General features: G+C 39.2%; 1 protein-coding gene across 1 annotated transcript; it reads right to left on the bottom strand.

Annotated features, from left to right (window-relative positions):
- Nucleotides 1–774: 774 nt before the first annotated feature.
- Nucleotides 775–23,094, bottom strand: fra10ac1 (FRA10A associated CGG repeat 1). The gene is made up of 14 exons (XM_084740250.1): nucleotides 23,006–23,094; nucleotides 22,171–22,247; nucleotides 21,823–21,915; nucleotides 20,891–20,936; nucleotides 20,545–20,621; nucleotides 20,276–20,359; nucleotides 19,525–19,609; nucleotides 17,645–17,690; nucleotides 5,970–6,083; nucleotides 4,100–4,142; nucleotides 3,365–3,513; nucleotides 3,196–3,246; nucleotides 1,618–1,702; nucleotides 775–972 (listed from the first exon to the last, which is right to left on the bottom strand). The coding sequence occupies exons 1-14, from the start codon at nucleotides 23,021–23,023 to the stop codon at nucleotides 930–932; spliced, it is 1,011 nt and encodes a 336-aa protein (XP_084596376.1). The 5' UTR covers nucleotides 23,024–23,094; the 3' UTR covers nucleotides 775–929.
- Nucleotides 23,095–23,538: the final 444 nt, after the last annotated feature.

Genomic DNA, 23,538 nt, shown 5'->3' with positions numbered 1-23,538 from the left:
ACCAGATTTTCTAAATGACATTTCCTGTTCAGCAGCCAATATATGATGCTATTATGATAAGATTATTATCTATTGATCTATGATAACGTTATTATCTATGAAATTAAAAAAAGGGGTACTATTATAGTATATTTTTACCACAGCTATACTTTAAATTATGGTGCAGGGTGAAGACAAAAGTAATTTTGTAAACCATTTCAAAAAACACATAGTTTACAGTTCCAGTCTTCTCCTTCCTCTCACATTTTTATTCAAAAATGGTGCGCTTTTAAATAAAAGACTCAGACTCCCATAGCATGCCTCATATTTGTCATTTATCTTGAAAAGATTGTTAAGAATAATAGCTCTGTAATCATATTTTTTCCTCTTTTCTCTTTCAGTCCTCTTCTCATCCAGTCTTCTTTAACACACTTTAACACACCACCAAAAACGGGGACTGTCACCGGTCGTCTGATCACCCTAAGCTGAGGCTAATGGGAATGTCATCGGTGTTTCAAATATGTGTTTACTAACCAAAGTATTTGGACAAATTGTAATTTTGACCTTGTAATTTTTGGATCTAGATGAAATGTTAAGACATCACTTATGTAATTACAATTCATCCCAAAGAGACATATATGTCTGTACCAAAGTTGTGGACCAACAGACAGACATTGTCATCCCTAAAGCCCCACTGCTATCACGGCAAAAACTATATTCTACTGCTTTCTGCAGTGATATTGGTGGGACTGAACAAGTGTGGGGACAGACATGTAAATCAAAGACTCTGACAGGTACAGGATAAACATTATGTTTATTTCTGTAGCAGTAATGAGACATAGAGTCAAAGAGACCTACACGCACACAAGACTCAAACAGAACACGCTTAATGTCAGCAGCACGCAGGAGGAAGTGTAGTCACAGCAGGGTTGCCGCCATTACCAGCCGAGTCAAAGAAACATGTCTTCAAAGTACTCATCAAACTCCTCCTCCCTAGACAGATAAAACAACCAAAATCACAGAGGTGTTCCTGTCATGCACACGGCTCACACAGACTGTTAAATGCTTTGTATGGGTGGCCCCTGACTAATTCTGGCAGTGTTAGCTTTTTGATTTTATTTACATTTTATTGAAGCTCTAGTCTAGACAATATGAAATGATGGTAGAGAATACAAATAAATAAATAGTGGTGGGCTGCAAAAAAAGAATAAACAAAGGCAAGAATTCCTCAGAAAGGCACCAATGTTGGCGTAACTGAATGTAACAAAGGAGCAGGTATCAATGTGATACTTGTGAAAGGCGTTTCTTCATCATTTAAATAAATAATGAAAGTCAACGGCAACATATTTGTCATATAACCATAAGACCTAGCTAATACTGTGCTGAAGTTATTTGTAACAGTGCATATATATCTTCTGAGAGCAGAAATGTCTCGAGTAACTTGACAGGAGCAGGTTAAAAGTTTAGTGACTTTCCTGACAGTTCAGAACAGCTTTGTGAAAGGTATCTTAGTGGTCTACCTAATGTGCTATATAGGGATCTATAGCCCACATAGGTTAAGTGGTAAAGACTGTCTCTGATTATCTTACAACAGCTTACTGGGTGTGGTTTAATATGAACATTAGCCGTTAACCTCACCTTGACTTTTCCTCCACTGCCGGGGCTGGTCCTCGCCAGTGGTCAGCTTCTGATTGGCTCTCAGGCTCCTCACCAGCTTCAGAGTCTAGCAGAAGAGTTTCAGAGAGTGGTCCAGGAATGAAAAACTAGGTCAATAACGCTTGTTCATCAGTTTTAATGTCACGGTCTTCACTGAAATCTGCATTAAGTACAATAAACTGTCAACTCTGGCAGGTCCTTCATTGCTTCATTGCTAGGGGTGGATTTTTGTTCATTTGTGGCTTAAAGCAAAGACTGGCATGGGGCCCTCCATGGCCTTTGTTCTCCTCTTTTCAGTCCTTGAATAAGAAATAAGTCATAAAACTAAGCTTTTATTTATAGCGGAGAGCAAAGGATGAATTTAGGAGTCTTAAAGCCTCAGGAAAGACACTGCTCTGAGATGGTGGTACAGCAGTGGACACTCCTGTACCTCTTTCCAGATGGCACCAGGGTAACCAGGCTGTGGCTGAAGTAGGTCTTGTGTTTTAGTATCCTCCTGGGCAAGTTCTTCATTACTACCTAATCATGTGGGGCTATATTTTTGGGTAAATCAGGCAAAAATGACATTTAGTTATTTTGGGGCCTAAGACAAACATAGACATTGGGCCTCCACATCCCTTGTCTGCTTTTTCAGCCCTTGAATAAATAATAAGTCATAAAAATAAACTTAAAAAATAAAGACCCTGAGACACTCATGATTGGAGCAATCTGATGCCAGTGTATGGATTTTTAGAAAGACATACCAAAAGTTTTACAAAACACATTCTTAACCATAACTTTATGAGGTGTTTTATGGGTATTGGTTTATTGGTAGTTTGGGGGACTAAAGGAATTGCTGACCTTTGCCGAAAGGTAAGTATCCCCTTCTGGGGCTTAGCGGCCTGTTTCTTTAACCCTGAAACCATTTAATATTGCCAGTGGCTGTAATATAAAGTTCCCCTCATTTTCCAAGAGAAAAAGTGCTTTCATAACCTCACAGTCCCTTCCTAATCTTACCTGAACGCATCACTCGCAAATTACATGATATTCCGAGGATTCCTACAATTCAAGTTCAGCCTTCAACAATGTGCGACTGAGACAACAACAAGAAAGTGTGAGTGTTTGTGTACACATTCCAATGCCTGTTGACATGACCTTTGGACAGAGTACGTTTGTTTTTGTGTACTACTTCACCCACCCGTCTACCTATAACCCATCCATCCATCCAGACAGACCCCAGAACAAACAGAACTGGGACACAGGGGGCAAAGACATATTTCATTTCACGGTGCTCACAGTGAAGGGCAAAGAGATGAGCTAAAAGAGCAAAAAAGTCCAGAGGAACGGGGGACAGACAGTTGAGAAAAAGCAGACCTGCTGTCGGCCTATTATTATTCACTACAGGGCTAATGGGTGTGTTTCCAGAAAGGACTGCCGGCGTGTTTTTACTCCAGAAGTTTGGAGGAGTGTCCTGGCTTCGAGGCCCGGGGGAGTAGATCATAAACTGTTCAATGTGTGTGTTTTTTTTAAAAACAGGGGAAGTACTTCTGTGTGAGAGAGGGAGTGAGTTATGAATGCTACCTTTGTCCGAGTCCTGTGACTCCTCTGAGCTGCTGGAAGGGGAGGAGCGATCTGTAGAGAAAAATATATTTTAATAAAAAGGACGTTTTCCCAAAAAACACAAGAGAAAAATTAGAATTTTATCATTTCCAAAAACAAGCTATAAATGCGATGAGCAAAGGAGTCTCACTTTTGTGCCTCCTGTGTTTGTCTTTGTGTTTGTGCTTCTTGGAGTGTGAGGATGATCTCTTCCTCTTCTTCTTACTCTTCTTCTGTGGTGGCTCCCGGTTCTCCTCCGATAACCTTTTAGTTTTCGTCTTTGCTTTCACCTCCTTCCTCCTGCGAACAGAATCACACTGTGAACAAACTATATTCACATTATAAAGCAACCAATTGAAGCACCATTTGGGAGACAACCTGAAATCCTTCAGGACCAAAGGCACTTTAAGAGATGCAATGAATCTTGGCTAGAGCTTTTAAATGAAAAAAAAAGCTTTCTATGTGTTTTGCTACAAAGTCTGCTGGAACACTAAAAGGGACTTTTAAAATCCTTACCAACTGTAAAAAGCCTGGGCATCGCATATCTAATGCATGAATTTGCCGATTACAGTCCTCTTTATTTGGATTTCCATCCATAACCAGCTCCAGCAACATTATCACCTTCAGCTGTGTCAAGATTCAACTTGTAAAAATAACAAAATGTGATATATAATCATGACTGGTAAGAGGAAGGTCAGACAGGAGAAATGTGGTGGTTTGAATCCTAAAACCCTGCATGCTACAAAATAATGCACGCTGACTGTCCATGGTGACTTGCCCTACTTCTGGCAGACGTGCATCTTTAAAAATCATTCATCACAGGGAAAATGGTCTGCATTTTTTATGGATTTTTAATGTCTCAAAGGTGAAAAGAATATTAGCTTACTTGTGGTGGTAGTTGAGTTTGAACGAGCACTCAGGGCATAGTCCTAGAAAGAAAAACAAGAGCAGGATTAGGTCAAAGTTGAGCAAAATGTTTGTGTCTTTCTATAAGGGCTTATACATAAATGTGTGTCAAAAGAACTTGTACTTCAAAAATAGACAGTATTCCTATTACATTAGTAATAGTATTTCCACAAACCTTTATATTTTATTTGTGAACTTTGTCAGCATACTTTTTTCACTGCTTTACCTTGCTGTCAGACTGATTTTTCTGGCAGGAAACCACCATTATGCAAGCCAAATACTGCTCTTATCAAACCAATCAAACTCCACGGGCAAAATCTGTCATTTTACCTTGCAGAAGATAAGAGTTGCTGGTCTACTATTACCTTTATGTGTTACTTTGTTTGTGTGACTGTGTGTGAATCCGAACTATCCTTTTAAAACACTACAGTCATACAATAGCACAAACAAATTTAAAGATGGAGGCAGCAGTAGACCAGCAACTCTCATGTCCTGCAAAGCAAAATTACTGATTTTGTCCATGGAGCTTGGTTGGTTTTGAGAGAGCAAAATCTTGCTTATGTAACACAACTTTCTTGTCAGAAGAGGCTGTCTGGGGGCAGCTGTTAAGCTCAGTTGGTAGAGCGTCCGCCACATATACTGAGGCTGCTGGTCCTCTGCAGCGGCCGCTGGTTTGACTCCCACCTGTGGCCCTTTGCTGCATGTCATCCTCTCTCTCTTCACCTCCCTTTCCTGTCTATTCTTCAGCTATCCTATCTTATAAAGGCAAGAAAAGCCCAAAAACATAACTTAAAAAAAAAGAAAAGAAAAGGCTGTCTGATCTTGAATTGAGGCAATGAAAATATTCTAAATATAGCATACATTTAAACTGATTTTTAAGTGATTAAAATACCCTGACACTTTTCACGATGGTTCACTGCTTGGCCTTCATGCTGGTATTCTGCTGTTTCTATAAACTGGGGGTATGCTGTATGTACCTCAAAAAACCCCTCCATCAAATAATCCGAACTATCCCTTTAACCTCTGGTGAGGAATGACTCTTTAATTTTTCACTCCATGAGAACTGTCTTTTTTTTTTAAACTTTTTTTTAACTTGCGATTCATGTTGTTACCAACTCTAAATGCTGTAACAAATGTGTGAAAACTGAGAAAATGATCCTATAGATACACATGTAACAATATTGTGTGCATACATGTGGAAACCTCCTCCTTGACGTAATGCTAGTAGATAATATAAAACTAAAGAGGATCAAGCTCAGAACCCTGAGGAACTCCCATTTCTCTCCATCACGAAGAGGATTTCTCACTGTTTATAATAAAACACTAAGATCTGAAACTTTGTAAAATTTAAATGCTTAGGTGTTTTGAGAAATGTATTCTTTAATTCATATTCATTAATTCATAGCAACATCATTCCTATCTATTACAATTCTCCGTGTGGCTTACAAAGTTCATGCTCCAGGGTCACCAGACCATGTTTCATTACTGTCTGTCAAAACTGCATTTAGAATTACTACAAATTGGATTACATTTTTTTGTTGATGAGGAAGACCAACTTGTCTGGATGTGACCTGTTGCACTTGCTTGTTAAAACAGTCTGTCATTTCTTGCTTGACTGAGTTCACTATGACTGGTGGGTCCTCCAATTATGGTAATTATTCTAACAGGATTTTCTGCAGTATGATACCTGAAGGAGGATTATTATGAGCAGGGTCTTAGACGGGAACCCCCACCAGGCAACACACACACACACTCACATACACATACACATACACATACACACATGCACACACACACATGCACACACATACATAAACAACTTTAACAAAAAGAAAATACTGAGTATTTACTGAGTTTGACCAATGCATTTCTCTTCTCGCCGTGTTCCACGTAAGCAAAATTCACCTCCCAGCTTTTCAGGCCTTCCTGCTTCTCACAATGTTTATTTCCACACTGGAACTGCCCTGGAAGACAAGAGAGCACAAGCACTGTATAAATACAAACGCATTTCAATTCCATTTACATTCTTGTGATGTTTAGTCATCTGTCTCTTATCCACAGCCATTTGGGATGTACATAACCAAATAAATTTCTTATTTTTTGATAATAAGTTAAGGGATAAAGATCAAACATGCCACAGAACCCTGACAGTGAACAAGCAATTTTCTTGTGTGTGAAGATTTATTATTTATGCAATTAAATGGAAGAATTAAAAGCAGAATTGATGCAGGTAGAAGAGGACAGAACAAAACGCAAATGCTTTATTTCAGGGTTAATACAGACTATAAATTTCCAAATGCTTCAGTTTCAGAGTCAGGCAGCTTCGAAGCCCTGCTGCTCTCCTTCGCTCCCCTCCATCTATCTCCATGCCCCGTCCTCCTTATCCCCCCTGCGCCTTCTCATCTCTCTTTCTTCACCTCGCCTCATCCCCTCAGGCCTCCCTCCAGCCGCTGCACAGCCTGCCCATTATCCCTAGAGGAGCTTAAGGTGGCATTGATCTGGTCTCCGGGGTTCCTCCAGATTGTAGCAGAGGGAGCGAGTGCGTCAGAGCAGTCCATTCTTGGCAAAGGCGAGAGATATGCTCCTCACTCTGCCAGTGGAAAAGTGATGCCTGCCCTCACCTGACAGAGATTGAGACTCTGTAAACATTGCAGTGAAGTGACGCTGGGCTTTAGGCCACCTGGGCTATAAGGCAGACTTTCCCTTCACGTGCTGTATTAGATTAAGGATCTGTGACGTCAGCTAAAAAAGACACTTCTGGCTCCAGTCCCAGTTAAAATGAGGTTGGAACAGTCAATGTGCCAGTGTAGCTTTAAAGCAGAATATTGAGCTGGATATTGACCAGATGGTGGTGCTAGATTAAAAGTCAGGGTATCATCAAAGTTATCCAATTCATCCTAAGAGAGGCATGAATGCTTGAACCATAGTCCACAACACTGCATCCAAATTTCTGGGAGATATTCCACTAAAAACTACCCAAGATTTCAACCTTGTGGTCCTCCACCCTGGATCTAATTGACAGGCTGATCGACTGACCAAAACTGCCACACTTAGACCCACACTGCTAGTATGTCTAAACAGTTCTCTCATTTTTTAGTCAACGAATTCCTTAACATATTAAACAACAAATAAAATCTGATGGCTTGAAATGATGACTTGAAAATGTAAAAGCTTTGTTTCTTTGTTCTTCAGTAAACACTAGTCACATTTCAAGGAGCAGCTATATGTACAGACACGCTCAAATCTGTTGATACCCTTACAGACCCTTGAAAAATGTCTTAATTTCTCCTGAAAAGAGAGGAAATTAAAAGCTACTCTGTTATGTGTGCTTGCATGCTGTTGGTATGTAACAGAATAAAGCAAAGAAGCTGTGAAAGAAGTTGAATTATTTCTTATTCTACAACAGACATTCTAAAATGGCCTGAACACATTTCTTGTAACCCTACAACAAAGATAATAAATAATTGGATTACAGTGATATTTCAAACTAATTAGTTTCTTTAATTAGCACGTCTCAAATCTTATAATCAGACATTCAGTCCATTCAAAAGGAGAAAAGAAGTCACTTTGCTGTTTGGTATTATTGTCTGCACCACACTGAACACACACCAGAAAAGCAAAGGAGAGAGATGTCTGAGGAGATAAAAAAGAAAATAACAGAGAGAAATGGTAAGAGGCTGAAATACCTTCTTCAAGCAGCTTGGTGTTCCTGTGAGAGCAGTTGCAAATATTATTAATAAGTTTAAGGTCGTTGGAACTGTAGCCAACCTCCCTGGCCGCGTCTGCAAGAAGAAAATCGACCCAAGATTGAACAGAAGGATAGTGCAAATGGTAGAAAAAGAACCAAGGATAACTGCCAACGAGATACAAGCTGAACTCCAAGGTCAAAATATGTCAATTTCTGATCGCAACATCTATCGCTTTTTGAATGAAAGTGGGCTACAGGGAAGAAGACCCACGAGGACTGCACTTTTTAAAGAAAAACATAATAAAGCCAGACTGGAATTTGCTACAATGTGTATTGACAAGCCCCAGTCCTTCTGGGAGAAAATCGTTTGGACAAATGAGTCAAAACTGGAGCTTAGTGGCAAGTCACATCAGACAACAGACGGTCACAGACGAAAAAATGACGCTTTCAAAGAAAACAACACCATGTCTACAATGGAACATGGAGAAGTCTTGGTTAGGATGCCCTGAATCTTTGCAGGGCACAATGAAATCTTACACGAAATGTAGAAACCAGTGTCAGGGAGTTCGGTCTCAGCCGCAGGTCACAGGTCCTCCAGGAGGAAAATGACCCAAATCCCACAGCTAAAAGCTCCAAGAATGGGTAAGAACAAAACACTAGACTATTCTGAAGTGCCCTTCCAGGGTTCAACCATAGCCCAATGGCCCTTGGCCACTAAAGATTACTTCGTAGCCACCAAATATTCCTTTTTTAGCTCAACATGCTACCAAACAACGAACAGTACTTGACAGCTGGGTTTACTACGTCTTCTCAAACTACTAACGCGCTATTTACAGAACAACCGGAAACACAAAAGGCGGACCAAACTTGTAGTCTTGAGAAGACACCCATCAAACTTTAGACAGCTAGTGCAGTTTGCTCAGGAAGAGAGGGGTTAACTATCTGTTAACAGGTGCAGAAGTCATTCAGAGCTACACAAAGCAGTTTGATTGCAGTGATTGCCTCTAAAGGTTGTGCAGCAAAATATTAGGTTAAGGTCTCATCATTTTTATCCAAGCCTTTTTCATTGGTTTTACTGTCTGAAATGTTACATTGAATAAAATTTAAAAAAAAAAAAAAAATCCAAAGCAGTCTGGTTTCTATTAAATATGGAATGTGGATGCCAATTAAATGAGTCAGTTTCAAGTTGTTTCAAAGAAAATGATGCATTTATCATTTTTCCACTTCCATTTAAAATGTGTTAAAAGTTCTGAGTGAAGAGAAACTGCAGATGGCGGCGTATCCCTTTAAAGCCTTAATGACTGGTCTTTTTTGACACTATATGGGTGTGACTTGGTGCACTGCCATCTTCTCATCTCTGTGCCAACATGATGCCATGAGCAGTGCCTGGAGAATCTTCTTCACCATCGCCAGTGACGTCAATTACAGCCGAACTGGAATTCTCCCATGACATCCGACTTTCTCCATCGCGTGCATAAAAAAGCCAATCAAACACACCTGCTGTACTGTACGTTCAGCAGTTTTCAGCAGCTTTCATCAGTAATGAAAAGAGGCGAAAGACTGTGCTTTGCCTCCACAAAACTGAGTGCCCTTGAACAAGGTACTGAATCCCCTCACTGCTGCAGAGAAACAGCTCAGTGTCGAATATAAAAGAATGTGATATATTCGAAGGTTGCAACATGGAGAGTGTGAATGTGTCTGACCCTCCAGCTACTGACAAGAACAACCCTGACAGAGTGGAGTCAATAGAAATCTGTTTGTGGGCAACCACTTTTGAAATAAATGTCAAAAACAAAATATAATCAAGGTCAGGAAACAATTCTTCACTTATTTCTGATCGTTTTCAGCCCCTTGGTTCCATATTTCCCCACCTGAAAGCTAATAAGAACGACTTTCATCAGTGCCACACAGAACATCTCTGCTTTACAAAATAAGCCTTACACAAAAGCTCATGTCTGGTTCTCTAGTGAAAGTTGTTTTAAACAAAGGAAGTAGTGGGTATCCTCATACATCACGTGAGCATCACATGCTCCTTGAAGAGAGCTAGCACCAGATCGGCTGAATAAACAGGTTAAGAGAGGAAACTCCTGTCCTCCTACGTCAATGGTCACTAATGCCACCGTCCAGCAGCCTGAGATCAAGACGGATACACCACAGGACAGATGGCTGCATGATTAACATTCACTGGATGAAGTTACAGGGCAGTGACCCGAGTCAGTGATCTTTCACTTTCTATTCACTCTTGGACAGCTATTAAAAGTTCACAGAGGACACATTCTTATAAAACCAAACCTGTTTTTATGAAAATATTCTAATTTGACATGCTAAATTCATAGGGGATGCTAACCAAGGGAATATGCTATTACTGTGAGACCAAACAGGTCAGACCTTATGAGACCATAGACTCTTACTTTTAAGAATAGCTTGTCATCTTGGGATTTATTCACTTTCTTGTTAAATGTTAAATGAGAAGATTGATAACACTCAAGTTGGTAAATATGAGCTGGTTAGCTTAGCTTAGCTTAGCATAAAGACTGGGAACAGAAGGAAACCGCTAGCCTAGTTCAAAAGTAACAATATCTAACAAAAGGCCTGGGCTTTGCACTGTCTTTTGCCACTTCCTGGAGTCTACACTTACGCAGTTTCCTGATGGACAGATAGCTTTACTCGTTGCTAAAGTAACTGCTAAATGCTGGTAACTGTAGCACCTGTTAGCTAGTTAGCTCAGTAGACACAAACACTCAGCAAGACAGCACACAGAGCAAGTGTCTGTGTTTACATGGTAGTTTTAGACTGCTGGGGGGAGGAGGTTTTAAGGCTTGGGGCAGTGGGGGCCCAGCGGGGAATGCTAGCAGGGAGCAGCAGCAGGAGTAAAGAGTAAATCTTGGACTGTTTCTTGTTTCTTTTTTTCCATTGACAAGAGCTTTAAAGGCTTTTCTTGCTGATGAACTAGTAATATTAGCTGGCTTGTTATGTCTTGTATTTTTGCACTTGATCGATGTTTGCCTGTGTTATCAAAGCTGTTGTCTAGTTTTTGATTATAAGTAATGTAATCGTAACAGCTGCATGTGTATTTACAACAGTGGTGCATAAGTGCGAAAAATAAAATACCAATTCTGTTGCAGACTTGACTTAAGGGTCTATCAGATTGCTGCATTCATGTGCAATAGCTATTGAGCTTGTGAATTCAGAGCTGTTTTCCAGCCAGCTCTTGATACTCACCACCGCCTACCACTGCCCCTCCTTTGGGTTGACCACCTTTAATAAATTCTCAGCCTGTGGGAAACCCTGAACGATCCACGCTCACTGGCCCCAGGCAGATTTTTCAAATATTGGGAATGTAACTGGCATCCAAAAGACTGATTCTTTTTTTCCAACCACACAGTCCCACCTCTGACTCTGCATCAGATTTGGCCTTTTTATGTCTGAATTTCACATTGACAAGCAAAACAGACTGCTGACCTTAAGTTCAATACTATTTTGCAACTTTTATTCACTCCACAGCATCCTGTTAACTAAGTAGACCAAAGAGCATTACATTCCAGTCTTTGTTTATGTTCTCTACCGTATCTGTCTACAGAAATGCGTTCCAGCTGTCTCTCTTTCTGTAAACGATTCAGAAATACTCATATTTCTTAATTTTAATGCGCAATACCCTATACACACAGATAAACACATTAAAACAATATAAACATAAACACTGGCAGTCTCTATTGTTGGACTGGGCACCTCTGAAAGCTTTATGGGCCGTGGGCTAATGAGCTATCATTTCTAACACTTAGAATATACACTCAGTTACTTCTCCAAGGCTGATTTATTCTGTCTGGCATAACAGAGCCCAGCAGGATATCCTTACAAAGCACAAATCCCGTCGATGTTGGGACCCAGGCCAGACTAAAGCAACTGAGAGGATCTCATCCTTTAATCAGGCTATTTTATTTTACTTTAAACTGAAAATTAAGGAAAATTGGAAGTGTGTAATAGAACGTGACCATGTTGAAAATCATTTGTTAAAAGACTACATGCTGTATATGAACCTGACAGGAGGATGGAGGCAGGTAAACAGAGCGAAAACTAAAGAGAGCAAGCAAAAATGTCACAAAACTGAAATCTAAAAAAAACAACAATAACACTGAAAATGAAAGAAAATCTCAGGTTAGGAATTCAGTAACTTCCGGAAAGTAAATTGGAGTCACGCTCCAGCTAACAGAGTTACTTAAACAAAGTTGGCAGAGGTAGGTCAAACAGGATTTCTGCACTATAAGTAAAAGTGTAGTAGTGAACATGTCCAAACCATTTTTAAAGACAGGAAAGTTACATAAGCCAAGACCACACACCATTTACTTTGACAGGAGGCCCACCAAAAAAAAAAAAAAATACAACTCTGGCCTCAGCTACCTTTAGTCTTTGACCTCCTCCTGACAGCAAGACTAAACCTCAATTTATACCAGAAAAGAAACCCACAGAAAAACATGACTTGGAATGAAGTGCCTGCAGGCCTTACAGCCCACATGCTCATACTCCAGCAAAAAGACTCATGAGACACATTTTAATATCCAATATGTTCATTCACTGAGGGATTTATCTTATTACAAAAACATGCTTCACATTTTAATCGAAGCAAAGATGATATTTGGCTAAATTCTTCTACCATCAGCTTTGCATGTTGATGTTTAATGAGACCAGTGCACAAGGAAAAAACTGCATAGACTTTGGTGCATACTCAAAGGTACCATCTGGAATTTTGACCACTTTGATCACCATGAAGCAACGTTGTTACGAGCAAGTCCCCGATTTGTTTGTATAGTATACAAGCACAGAGGGATGCATATGTACACAAATGAGCAACGTGATACATATTCCTGCAACCACTGCCACGCTGTCTAACTATCAAAGAAGGAATGTGTCTGTGTATGTCCTCTGCTTTTCTCGACAATTGTTCATCCGCTCAACTTCACACTTGGTGGGTGTACTGCTGAGGACCCAAGGGAGCGTAGTGTCAAATTTTGTGCAATTTGGCCAGATGGTGGACTTTAATTTTTTGGAACCGTAAGTCTTAGAAGCAAAATTTTCTTCTTTCCTTGATTTGGTGGGTACAGACAAATTTTGCCACAATTGTTGGAGCAGAACATCTCTGGACAAAAACATAAAAAGTAACTTTTTGGTTTTTGATATTTCATGCAGTTTGACTACAGCTGGCCTGCTAGTAAGTTCAAATGTCATGAGCAGGGCTTATATTACCAAAAAAAGATGCATCTTCTTAACACTTTGTGTTATTGCAATTACATTTGGTGGACGTGTAGATGTGATATATGAATGATATTGTTGCCATTTGGCTGATAGATGTCGCTGTAAGAGCATCTTCTAACTATAAAGGAAAGAGTCCCTCTCTCTCTATGTATGTGTTTGTTTGACTGTCCCTCACATATCTCGAGAAACGTTCATCTGATCGACTTCACACCCAGTGGGTGTATTGTTGACGACCCAAGGGAGTGCAGTGACAAGTGTAACGCTGACTAGATGAGCGGTTCTTGGGAAAGCTGCAAGCAGCAACAACAGGAGCCAAGCAATCGGTCGATTCCCAATGGGCATGTGCTCTGAACAGCCACTCCCCAAATGGGCAATGCACTAAATCCACTAATGAACAGTGGCAGCAGTAATGCACAGAGAAGCATTGCAAGGTGCCAGTGTAGGTAAGGAAGAAGTGAAAGCTCATAAAAATAGACAGAACAATGATGGGTGATTTGCAATATGCAAAAAAAAAATCAGCATGGCAAATCTTCTACGAGAAAATACATTTAATGCATTTGTTAGACCTCAAAAACACTGATGTTGATGGGACATTTAACGTCCCTGTTTCCCTCATACTCAATTGGGAAAATTCAAGTGAACCCTTAAGAGGTATGTTTGTTTCTGGTCTAGGCATAAGGGAGGAGGATGAGCATGAAGTAAAAGTAAATCTCATTCTTCAAGAAATCATCCAATAAAATGTAAGGAAACTTAGGACTCCTGCGGGAGGATAACAAGTGATCCTGCTCTTATGTACTTTATTCAAGGACATAAGCTTTTCTTTCTTGTTCTCCATCCTTCATCTTTTAAAAGCAAAAAAATATATCAATGTCTAAAGAAGATAGAAGGAAGGAACCTTTTAGCACTGCACATTCTTTCATCCCATACCACACTTTGGCCATGAAAAGAAAGGTCAGCGCTCTTGGTAATCCTCCTGATTGGGTGAAGAGTAGTCAGCATTACCTAATACCAACATGACCTAAAGTGCACAGATAGCAGAAGGTGATAAGGCGATGATTTCCAAAAAGGTGTCCATGGCAGAGTAGAAATCACAGCGCCCCTCATGGGGAAGTGGGCAAAAGTTCAGTCTTGTCTAATTTATCTGTTAGAAGAAGTCTATCCTGGACGCCTTAACTGTACAACATTTAATCCAGCAACTGAACAGTAAACCAAGTTTTCTTGGTGATGACTCATCAAGAGTTTGTACAAATTTTCCACTCAAGTGTTTGAATGATACTCTTCATCAGCCATCAAATCAAATCAAACTGAAATCATTTTGAGTTAAACACTTCCTCCACCTTTAACTCGCAACACAAACTGTTTTAAGCGTTTTCCCCGCCTCTGAATGAGGACATTGGGTCCATTTTACAGGATTAGATTAGTATTGATTTCACTGGCGAGTTTAGTGTCCCATGCTCTGAGTAGTGCTTAAGAAGAATTTCTGTGTGAATCTTTAATCTACGCAAATCAGAGACAGCTGAAGTGAAGTGTCTCTGACCTGATCTAATCCCACTCTTCCTGTAGAGTATTGCTACAGGGGCTGAACTGTCAGAGACCAGGATTACTCCGTCTTAATCTGGAACAATATATTGGCTTAGTCAGCTTTCTCAGACATAATCTGTGTGTATGCATGTGTGTTTGTGAGGCTGCATTCATGTAAACAAAAGTCCTGTGTGTGAGTGTGTGGGGCTCAAAGCATATCAATGAGCTAGCTGTCAAGGCAGGTTTCCCCTCACTGAGTTAGCTGATATTGTCCTTCCAGGTAAACCTATGAATATCTGCCACTGTCACACCAGGGAGGGGAGCGACAGAGTGGAGGTGTTGTACTAATCCCGAACAATTAATAGGCAGTAATCATCAGAGCGCAGCCAAACTGTCAAAGGTAGGCTTCGTCACAAGAGCAGAGGTAAAGTGAGGTTTTGCTTGGGGTGTGAGAGAAAACAGGAAACCAAATGTTCACAATTTGTGGATCGAAAGATCAGTCGACTGAATGGCGCAAATAACAAGAAAACACAGGGACAACTAAAGCGAAATGTAAAATATCTGAAAGGTTTCTGCCATTCTGACAAGTAAATAAATCAAAACAAGGGGGAAAAGGCATTTTTTTTGTTGTTATAGTCTTACATGAAGTGTGACTTTTGTCAGGGAGTGTTCACAGTGTGTTGTCTACTGCTTGGGTTCTCTTTATCTCTGTCGCCATCTAGTGGAAGAGGTTTTGAACTGTTGTGAGGGGATGTTACAAGGAGACAGCTGAGCTATGTCCCAAATCCATACTACATACTAAGTCTATACAGAATGCACGACATACTACATACATCATCATCAGAGTATACAGTTACACCAGTTTTGCAGTTAGTATACAAAAAACTCAACATACTTAAAGGAATAGTTCACATTATTTCAAACAGGGTTGTATGAGGTAGTTATCCATAGTCAGTGTATTAACTACAGGTGATGGTGGTTGACATGTCCCTGGTTTGGATAAGCAGCAGGAGTCCCAGTGTAGGAAGCTAAGCAATGTTTTGTTGTGGACAAAGTCAGCAGCAAACTGTATGTTAATTATTCAAAAGAAAGGTCATCTAAAAAATCAAAGACAGTGTTATTGTTAAAGTAAGTTAAAATATTTTGCCACTTCACCTTGCCAACAGAGAGCTTTTTATGATGGGAAACCGCCGTTATGTAAATCAAATATCACCCTCTCTTTCTCAGCCAGACTCCATTTGTGAAATCTGTTATTTTAACGTGCAGCACACAAGAGTTGCTGGTCTTTTGTGCTTTAAAAAGTTGTTTGGATTCACCAAAGTCACACAATAACACAAACAAATTAACAGATCGAGGCAGCAGTAGACCAGCAACTCCTCTGTTCTGTGAGGTAAAATGACTGATTTTACAGGAATCTGGTTGAGTGAGAGAGAGAGAGAGAGAGAGAGAGAGATATTTGGCTTATATAACAGCGTTTTTCTATCTGACAGGGCTGTCTCATGGCAAAGTAAAGCAGTGAAAATATTCTAAATATACTGTACTCTTGAACTGATATTGGTGTTTTTAGGTGAGCCTTCCTTAGGTGGCTAAAATATGTTTTTCTGCTGACCCTGTCCACAGCAGTGCATTGTTTAGCCTCTTATAACAGTACTCCTGCTGTTTCTCCAACCTGGGGGCCTGCTGACCACCATCTATTGTTGGTAATACACTGAGTATGGATAATTACTTCATATGACTACACTTAAAAAAAATCAGAACCCTTTAACTGCTTTCTACTAACATGAAATGACACAATATGTTTGACTTTGGACTGTCATCTTCTCTGGAGTATTTTCACCACCACCCACAATGCAGAAAAACTGCTGGGTAGCAGGTTGTAGAAGAAATAAACATTCAAATCCATCCTGATCTCTGGTTTCCCATCCTTTCTGGAAAGGAAAGGGATCCCAAAAGGAGAGCAGTAAGAATTTATGCGCCCCCAGAGAACAGTAATTGTTCCGACTGAAGGAGAGCTAACCTTAGCTTGAGTGGGAGGCTGCTGTAGTTCAGTCATAATGTTTTGGTACTGTTGTTTCTGACTAAATCTCAGCCTAGCCTAGATCAACAGCTGTCTATTGACAGGTTTTGTTATTTACAGACAACAAATGATACCAGTTAATTCAGTATTAGCAGTGTGTGGCCACTCATGGCTGACTGATCCACTTGGAAGGTAGAAGACAGAGGGGGCAAGATAGCTGACTCATTAACATTCATTTATTAAGATACTGCGAATACTCGGGTTCAGGTAAGGTCACAGAATAATTATTCTGTGACAGGTTGATAAAACAAAGCTTTGTTTAACTCGGCTTGAATTCATACAAACTTTCGAACTTGTAGTTTAAAACCCACATAAAACTGCATTGGTGTTCATGCTATTTTATCCCCCAGAACGAGGTGTAGCCTGAGGTTTTGGTGAAGAACCTGTATGTGCTGGTCTGATGTAAAGACCTTTTCACAGCAGACATTTTGGCACAAAAAAGTAGTATAAAGACAGGTGTTACCAATGACACTAATTAAAGTTCTGTTCAGGTATAACAGAGTAAGGATGCTGCTATTGTGCATATTGGCTGACTAAAAAGGTTCTGATACACTAAATCCAACAGGACCTGCTGTGCTTATACTGATACTTCATATCAATATGGCTGCTATGGAAAAAAACATAAAAAATAAATTATATATGTGTGTGTGTGTGTGTGTGTGTGTGTGTGTGTGTGTGTGTGTGTGTGTGTGTGTGTGTGTGTGTGTTTAGTTTAATGTTTTCTCAGCTGTGAACAGCTCCTCCACTTTCTTTGCAGTAACCATCAACAGCACACTCTACAGTGTTTACTACACAGTTTACTAGTCACTAAAAACCTGCTTAAAATGAGTGGTATGGACTTGGGACACGCTGCTTAACTTGTCTATCTCTAATTAAGATGTTAATATTACACTGTATTGTGTTTTGGTAAAGCAGTACATAGAAAAATATAACAAAACATGCAAAAGTGCACAAACTCGAAATTAGGATAATGTTGGGCTATTCCATACCTTTGCCAGAGACAACTTCATTCTCAGTCCGCCAACGAAATCCAAACTGTTTAAAAAGATCCAATGTAAATCAGTTAATTCATTTACAATGAAACATAAAGTCAGAGGATTAATCACAGTTTTCCTCTTAAATTAATCCTATAAACCTAAGCTTTGTGAGCTTAAATTTGAAGTAAGCAATTCTAGAGAAACACAGTTGATTGCTGAGTCTCATTCCCAAGCTGTCAAATTGGATTTGGCACTTTGGATTGGTGGCTTGGAGATAGTTGGTATTTAGTCTCATTATTCGGGTCATTATATACCTACATTTTGGGAATGAGATTCAACAATAAACTATCTTACTGACCTGTGATTGGCAAAAGTCTTCCATCACGGTCTAGATCTCTACAGCCTGAGAACAGAGCTAAGAGGGGAGAGCAGAAATCTAATTTTCTCTCAAACCCCTTTTGAATTACATTATACTTACAGATTGTTATGGAACTTTTGCCCAGTGACACCAAAAATAAATTGCCAACCCCAACTTTAATTTAAGAAATCTGACTTCAGCTCAGTATTTGCCCTGTCTTTGAATAGTCATTACATTACATTACATTCAATAGCATTTGTTTCAGTGGAATAATTCAGTGTGTCATGATCTGGATTAAACAAACCAGATGTAAAAGCTCTTCAGAAGATGTAAAACAGCTACCATGCATATTAAATGTCAATATTGTTTATACATACTTACATATGTTTTCTTAGATATGGAAGCTTTGTTTACTGTAAATGTAATTTGGACTGTATGTATATAGTCTGTCCAGTAGTTAGACTGAAGCATCAGTGAACAGATGAAGCAGTCATTAGTATTTCTGCCAGTGCCTCATACACACTCTCTGTCTGTGGATTCATCTGCATGCCGTCACACCTCATTTACCCAACACAACTGATCAGAATTTGACTAAACTTGTGGGAATGATGCAACTCGCGCCTACATTTGCAATCATTAACAAATATGAATAATTTTGTGAGGAAATTTGGATTTCTGTAGCAGCTTGAGTAAACTGGACTGATAGCGTCAGAACACTTCAGCGCCTCTTATAATTATAGGTCAGTCTGGGTGTTATGTATTATGTAATATGTCATCTGTCAAAGATTTGACAACTCGACGGAGTGAAATATCACATGGCTTTGGAGGATATTTGAGTTCAGCATCATCAGACCTAACATTGCAGCCGTAAGCACGCTGCCCTTGGGCTTAACATATTGTCAGTTTTAAAGCCTGGCTTCAAACCAGAATGGGCACAGTGGTCACTAGAGACAGAGCACAGTGCCAAAACACATCATACCCCTAACATTTATCTAAAATGGACCGGTGGTGGTGGACATTAGTGTCTGAGTTATGAAATATTAACCTTTACTCGTGGCACCACCACTGGGACAATTAGTGTCGTTTTGGAGCACAGTGCAAAAATGGATCACCTTGCCAAGTGCTGGCGCTGGTGCCTGGGATGGCTGAGGTGTCTATATGCATTGCATTATTTTCTTTCCATACATTCTCTAGTTACGGGATGTTGTTCTTGATGTTTTCTCCAAATGAACTACATAAAATTCATCTGTAATCATTTGGATTCTGTCGCACTGTTTTTAGTGTGTCCAAGTATTCCTACATTAACTAACCCTCATAACAACATCATTTACTTTTTTGTATTAAACTGACTTCTTAATTCAGCATTTAACTGGTAGAAAACTTCAAAATATTGAGCTGCTATATTTAATACAGTCAATAATCATCAGGCGACATGAGTCACCTGTTACCATATGTGCTGTCACATTCTTGACATTTACTCAACGCCCACTGCTGCTGTTATTTCTGTTTAAATCATTTCGTCCATTCATCCCACCTTGTTTTCCTTGTATCTGCTGAGGTCAGCGATGCAGTACTCTTTGAACAGCTTGTCGTAATACTTCTTGGCAAGTTCTTTTTCCCTGGAACAGAATAAGTACAGAAGTATGTAGATAGTTCCCAACATGCTTAGAAATCCATTTCAAGAAAGAATTTTCATAAAAGAACATAATAATAACCAAAGCACAATGAATATTAAAGGGAAAGTTCAGATATTTTTAAGTTTGGGTTGCATAAGGTAAATTGGTAAATCTGAACTAATCCTTTAAAACAACAAAGTCACAATAACTCAAGCAAACTAACCAAACGAAGCAGCAGTAGACCAGCAACTCTGGGTTTCGAGAGGTATAATTACTGCTTTTGTGAGTCTTGAGGGCTTGCGGGAGAGAGCAACATTTGGCTCATATAATAGTGGTTTCCTGTCAGAAAAGGCTGCCTGACAGCAAGGCGAAGCAGTAAAAATATACTAGATATAGCATAAACTTAAACTTATGTTGATTTTTTTTAGGTGACTAAAATGCATTTTGTTGCAGTTCACTGATAAGCTTCCATGATCTGTCCTCCTCTCTGCTTCTCCAAACTGGCGGCCTGTTTTGCTGCTGACCCTGTCCACAGCAGTGCATTGTTTAGCTTCTTATACCAGGACTCTACTACATTGACTATGGCTGTACATCATACTACTCCACTTCAAAAAGTCCAAACTATCCCTTTAAAACAGCCTGAATAAATAGTTGACTATGGACACTCACCATGTCATATCATCCTCATCCTCGTCCCTCCAGAGGAAGCGATGATTCTCACGCAGCACGTCCAGATCTGTTTTGTCTTTGGCTCTGAGGGAAATGAAAGATTAAAAGATAAGTCTTACAATCACAAATACACCAATAAGGAGACAATTACTAGTAGTAAAATTCATAATTAAAAATTTTATTGGGTGATAATACTGCATAACCAATGATTTGTTATGGTTACCATATTGTCATTAGCCCATAGTGACAGCAGATGACAGAATACTTACGTAGAGCGTTTTAAGTCGGCCATCTGTCCTCCATAATAAAGTATGTAGTCACCGACAAACTTCTTATGTCGCTCAAACTGGAGACATCTGCTTAAGGTCAGTCTAACATTGAATGTTAACTTTTGCATGCTGGGAACTGCAAACACAGCTAAAATTTCCCACATTCCTTAGTTCAGTGAAGGCAACTTAGACCAACATGAAATGAACATACTCTGTTGGCTTGTTATGTGATTTTTTTGAACACATGTATAAGGTGTTACATATGTTGTTTTATCAATCTGCTTTTTTTTAAATTTTGCACTAAAATCACGAAAAACACTGAGAAAGGTCAATTAAATAAGGATACAGCATTCATTGATATCAGGTGGGCTCTTCTGTTCCTGGCTTCCTCTCTGAAAAACAGAATGAGAGAGAGAGCTATGATAAACAAAGCACACAGTGTCTCACACAAAAAAATGTGACACTGTACACTTCAGCTGTGTAAATATCTAAAAAGACAAAGCACTCAAACGATTCCAGCAGCCAGTTTGGCTGAGTTTCACCCAGTGTCTGAGTGCATTTTCAATGATTTGTCACTGAATCAAACAGGTATTAATACTTTTATTTATCCATTTTACTGAGTTTTGTGTGTTTAGTATTCTTTATATTACAGACATTTCTGTTTTTCTTGTCTCTCTGTTGTTGGTATGTGCTGTTTTTATTCATGCTGTTTTTTTTATCTTGTGCCCTGACTGCAAGTCAAGTTTCCAACTTGGGATCATAAAAATTTTCTGAATTGTCTTCGTCTCATAAAAGTCCCCCTAATTTTTTTCTTGGAAACATGGATCAAAAGTGAGAACAATGGACTGTCAGGAAACTATTATAACACAAAGGAAATACGGTTCCATTTGGGTTTTATTAGAAGCATAAATTAATATAAACACACATCCTCTCTGGATGGTAATGTGAGGACAAAGGAGGAAATTTGTTTAATTTTGACAGTAATAATGAGTTTTCAAACATGAAAATTAAAATTGGATTTCTCTCGATTTGCAAATAAAATTGCAGCTTGATTGAATGAGTTAATTTTACTATTGGTAATTCTTATATATTATCAGAGCTGACTTTAACTGCAATGTGAATAGGTAAAATGCATTTGACCGAAAAGGAATAACAATTACTTTGAGATGAGCTACTGAAATATGAGCACAGAAGTGAGCAGGAAGCTCTGTATTGATTATAGATAAAATCAAATGTAAAACTAAATGACTTGTATATTTCAATGCAACTATACAGTACCTGTCCAGTTCATTTGAGTGTAAACTCCGATGAGCCACCTTTGAGTGCCGACCTTTCTGGAATGGCTTCTGTAAGATTTCCTCCTCACGTTTCCTGACAAAGGTGCAAATAAACACAGAAGCTTGTGTTAGTGGATGTGCTTGTCTAGCTGCATCAGGAATTTACACTGGAGACAGAAGTAAAGATGACAGATGGTGTTTGCCTTTGTAAGACTGCCTACACATTTTAAAACCATTTTAGCATTTAGTCAGCACAGATACACAACCCCATGAATTTAGATGAGCAGAATTGTAATAAATTGCTTAATGTATTGTTGAGCTGATGTAACTCTATTGTCTTTAATTTTACCTTTTAAGACTGCTCTCTGAGGACTCTCCCCGCTCATCATCACTGAAGTCGGAGTCATAGCCGCCACCTCCGTGCACCTAAGGAAACAGAGGACGATCACTTCTGTTCTCATTACACATGATGCACTTACACGCACGAACACATCTGCCAGCAGAATTATACATAATCAGAAAAAGCATTAGCTGTAGTAAGTAGTAAGTATCACATGCCAAGTACATGTATATCAAAACACATACAAGGAACTAAACTTTTCAGTTGCTCTCAATCAGAAATGTGTAGCAAGAACCAGTACTAAACCAATACAAACTCCTAACTGGCTGGTTCCAAACTATTAATATGGTCCTAGACAAATAATACTGCTACACATGTTTATATAACGTTAGCAAAACAGCTGATTAGGCAAAATGGTCAAAAGTGAGGGCTCACTTCATTAAATTTAATGAAATTCAGCTAAATGCAATAACCCAGGAAACAACTTAACGTATTACTTCAGTAAAAAAAACAACAAAATATATGTTGATCCTTTTCACATCTTTTCATGTCATATCATATTTATTGCAGCAAATTATGGCAAGTAGTGCCAATAAAAATATCGATGACATTGATAAGTAGTATTAGTATCAATAAAATCCTAACAATATCTCCCCCTCCTCTCAATGTTCTTAAAACATGGTTGTAAAACAATTTACAGGGAAAACCCAGCGGGCAACTCGCTAACTTATCGTTCAGCTAATGTTTCATGCTAACTGGCTCGTAACTAAACACGAAGCAATAAACATGCTTCCGAATTCCTTTGCCGAAAAAGTGATTTTTGACTTCGAAACGTATACGTTACCTTCACAAGATTATCCATGAGTTCCCTCGCTATTGCTGGCAAATGTTTACAAAATGAAAAGTGCGTCGCCCGTTGATGACGCGCACAGCAAATCGCGGTATGATGACGTTTAGTCTAACTTCATGAATAATTCTGAGAGAATCTGCTGAGAAAAGACGAAAATAGGTCTCGGTATCGTTTAACATAAATATTAATGGGCTACGGGAGTCGTCGGGGACGCTTTGTGATTTTAAATTAAGACGTTGTTTTGGTGATATTAAAAACTGAATGTCTTAAATCTCTATGGAGACTAAAGGAACTGCCTCTATTTTCGTGTGGTTTCATTGTGTCGGCGGTGACTTGTTTATTGTGCTTTCCTCATAGTATGATATCCCCTATAATATTTTTTTTCATCCTGCCTATATGGATTGCCTAAATCATCCATCACACTGTTTTTTCAATATTTACTGGAAGGCAATTATCAGAAAACACGGTCCGCTGAATAATCTATTGAAAGAAAAAGACACCGACTTTCATTTTGGAACAAATGGCCC

Source organism: Lutjanus erythropterus, chromosome 17 (assembly GCF_056507025.1).
Source record: "Lutjanus erythropterus isolate fLutEry1 chromosome 17, fLutEry1.hap2, whole genome shotgun sequence".
NCBI lineage: Eukaryota > Metazoa > Chordata > Actinopteri > Lutjaniformes > Lutjanidae > Lutjanus > Lutjanus erythropterus.
This window is presented reverse-complemented; position numbering and strand designations above follow the sequence as displayed.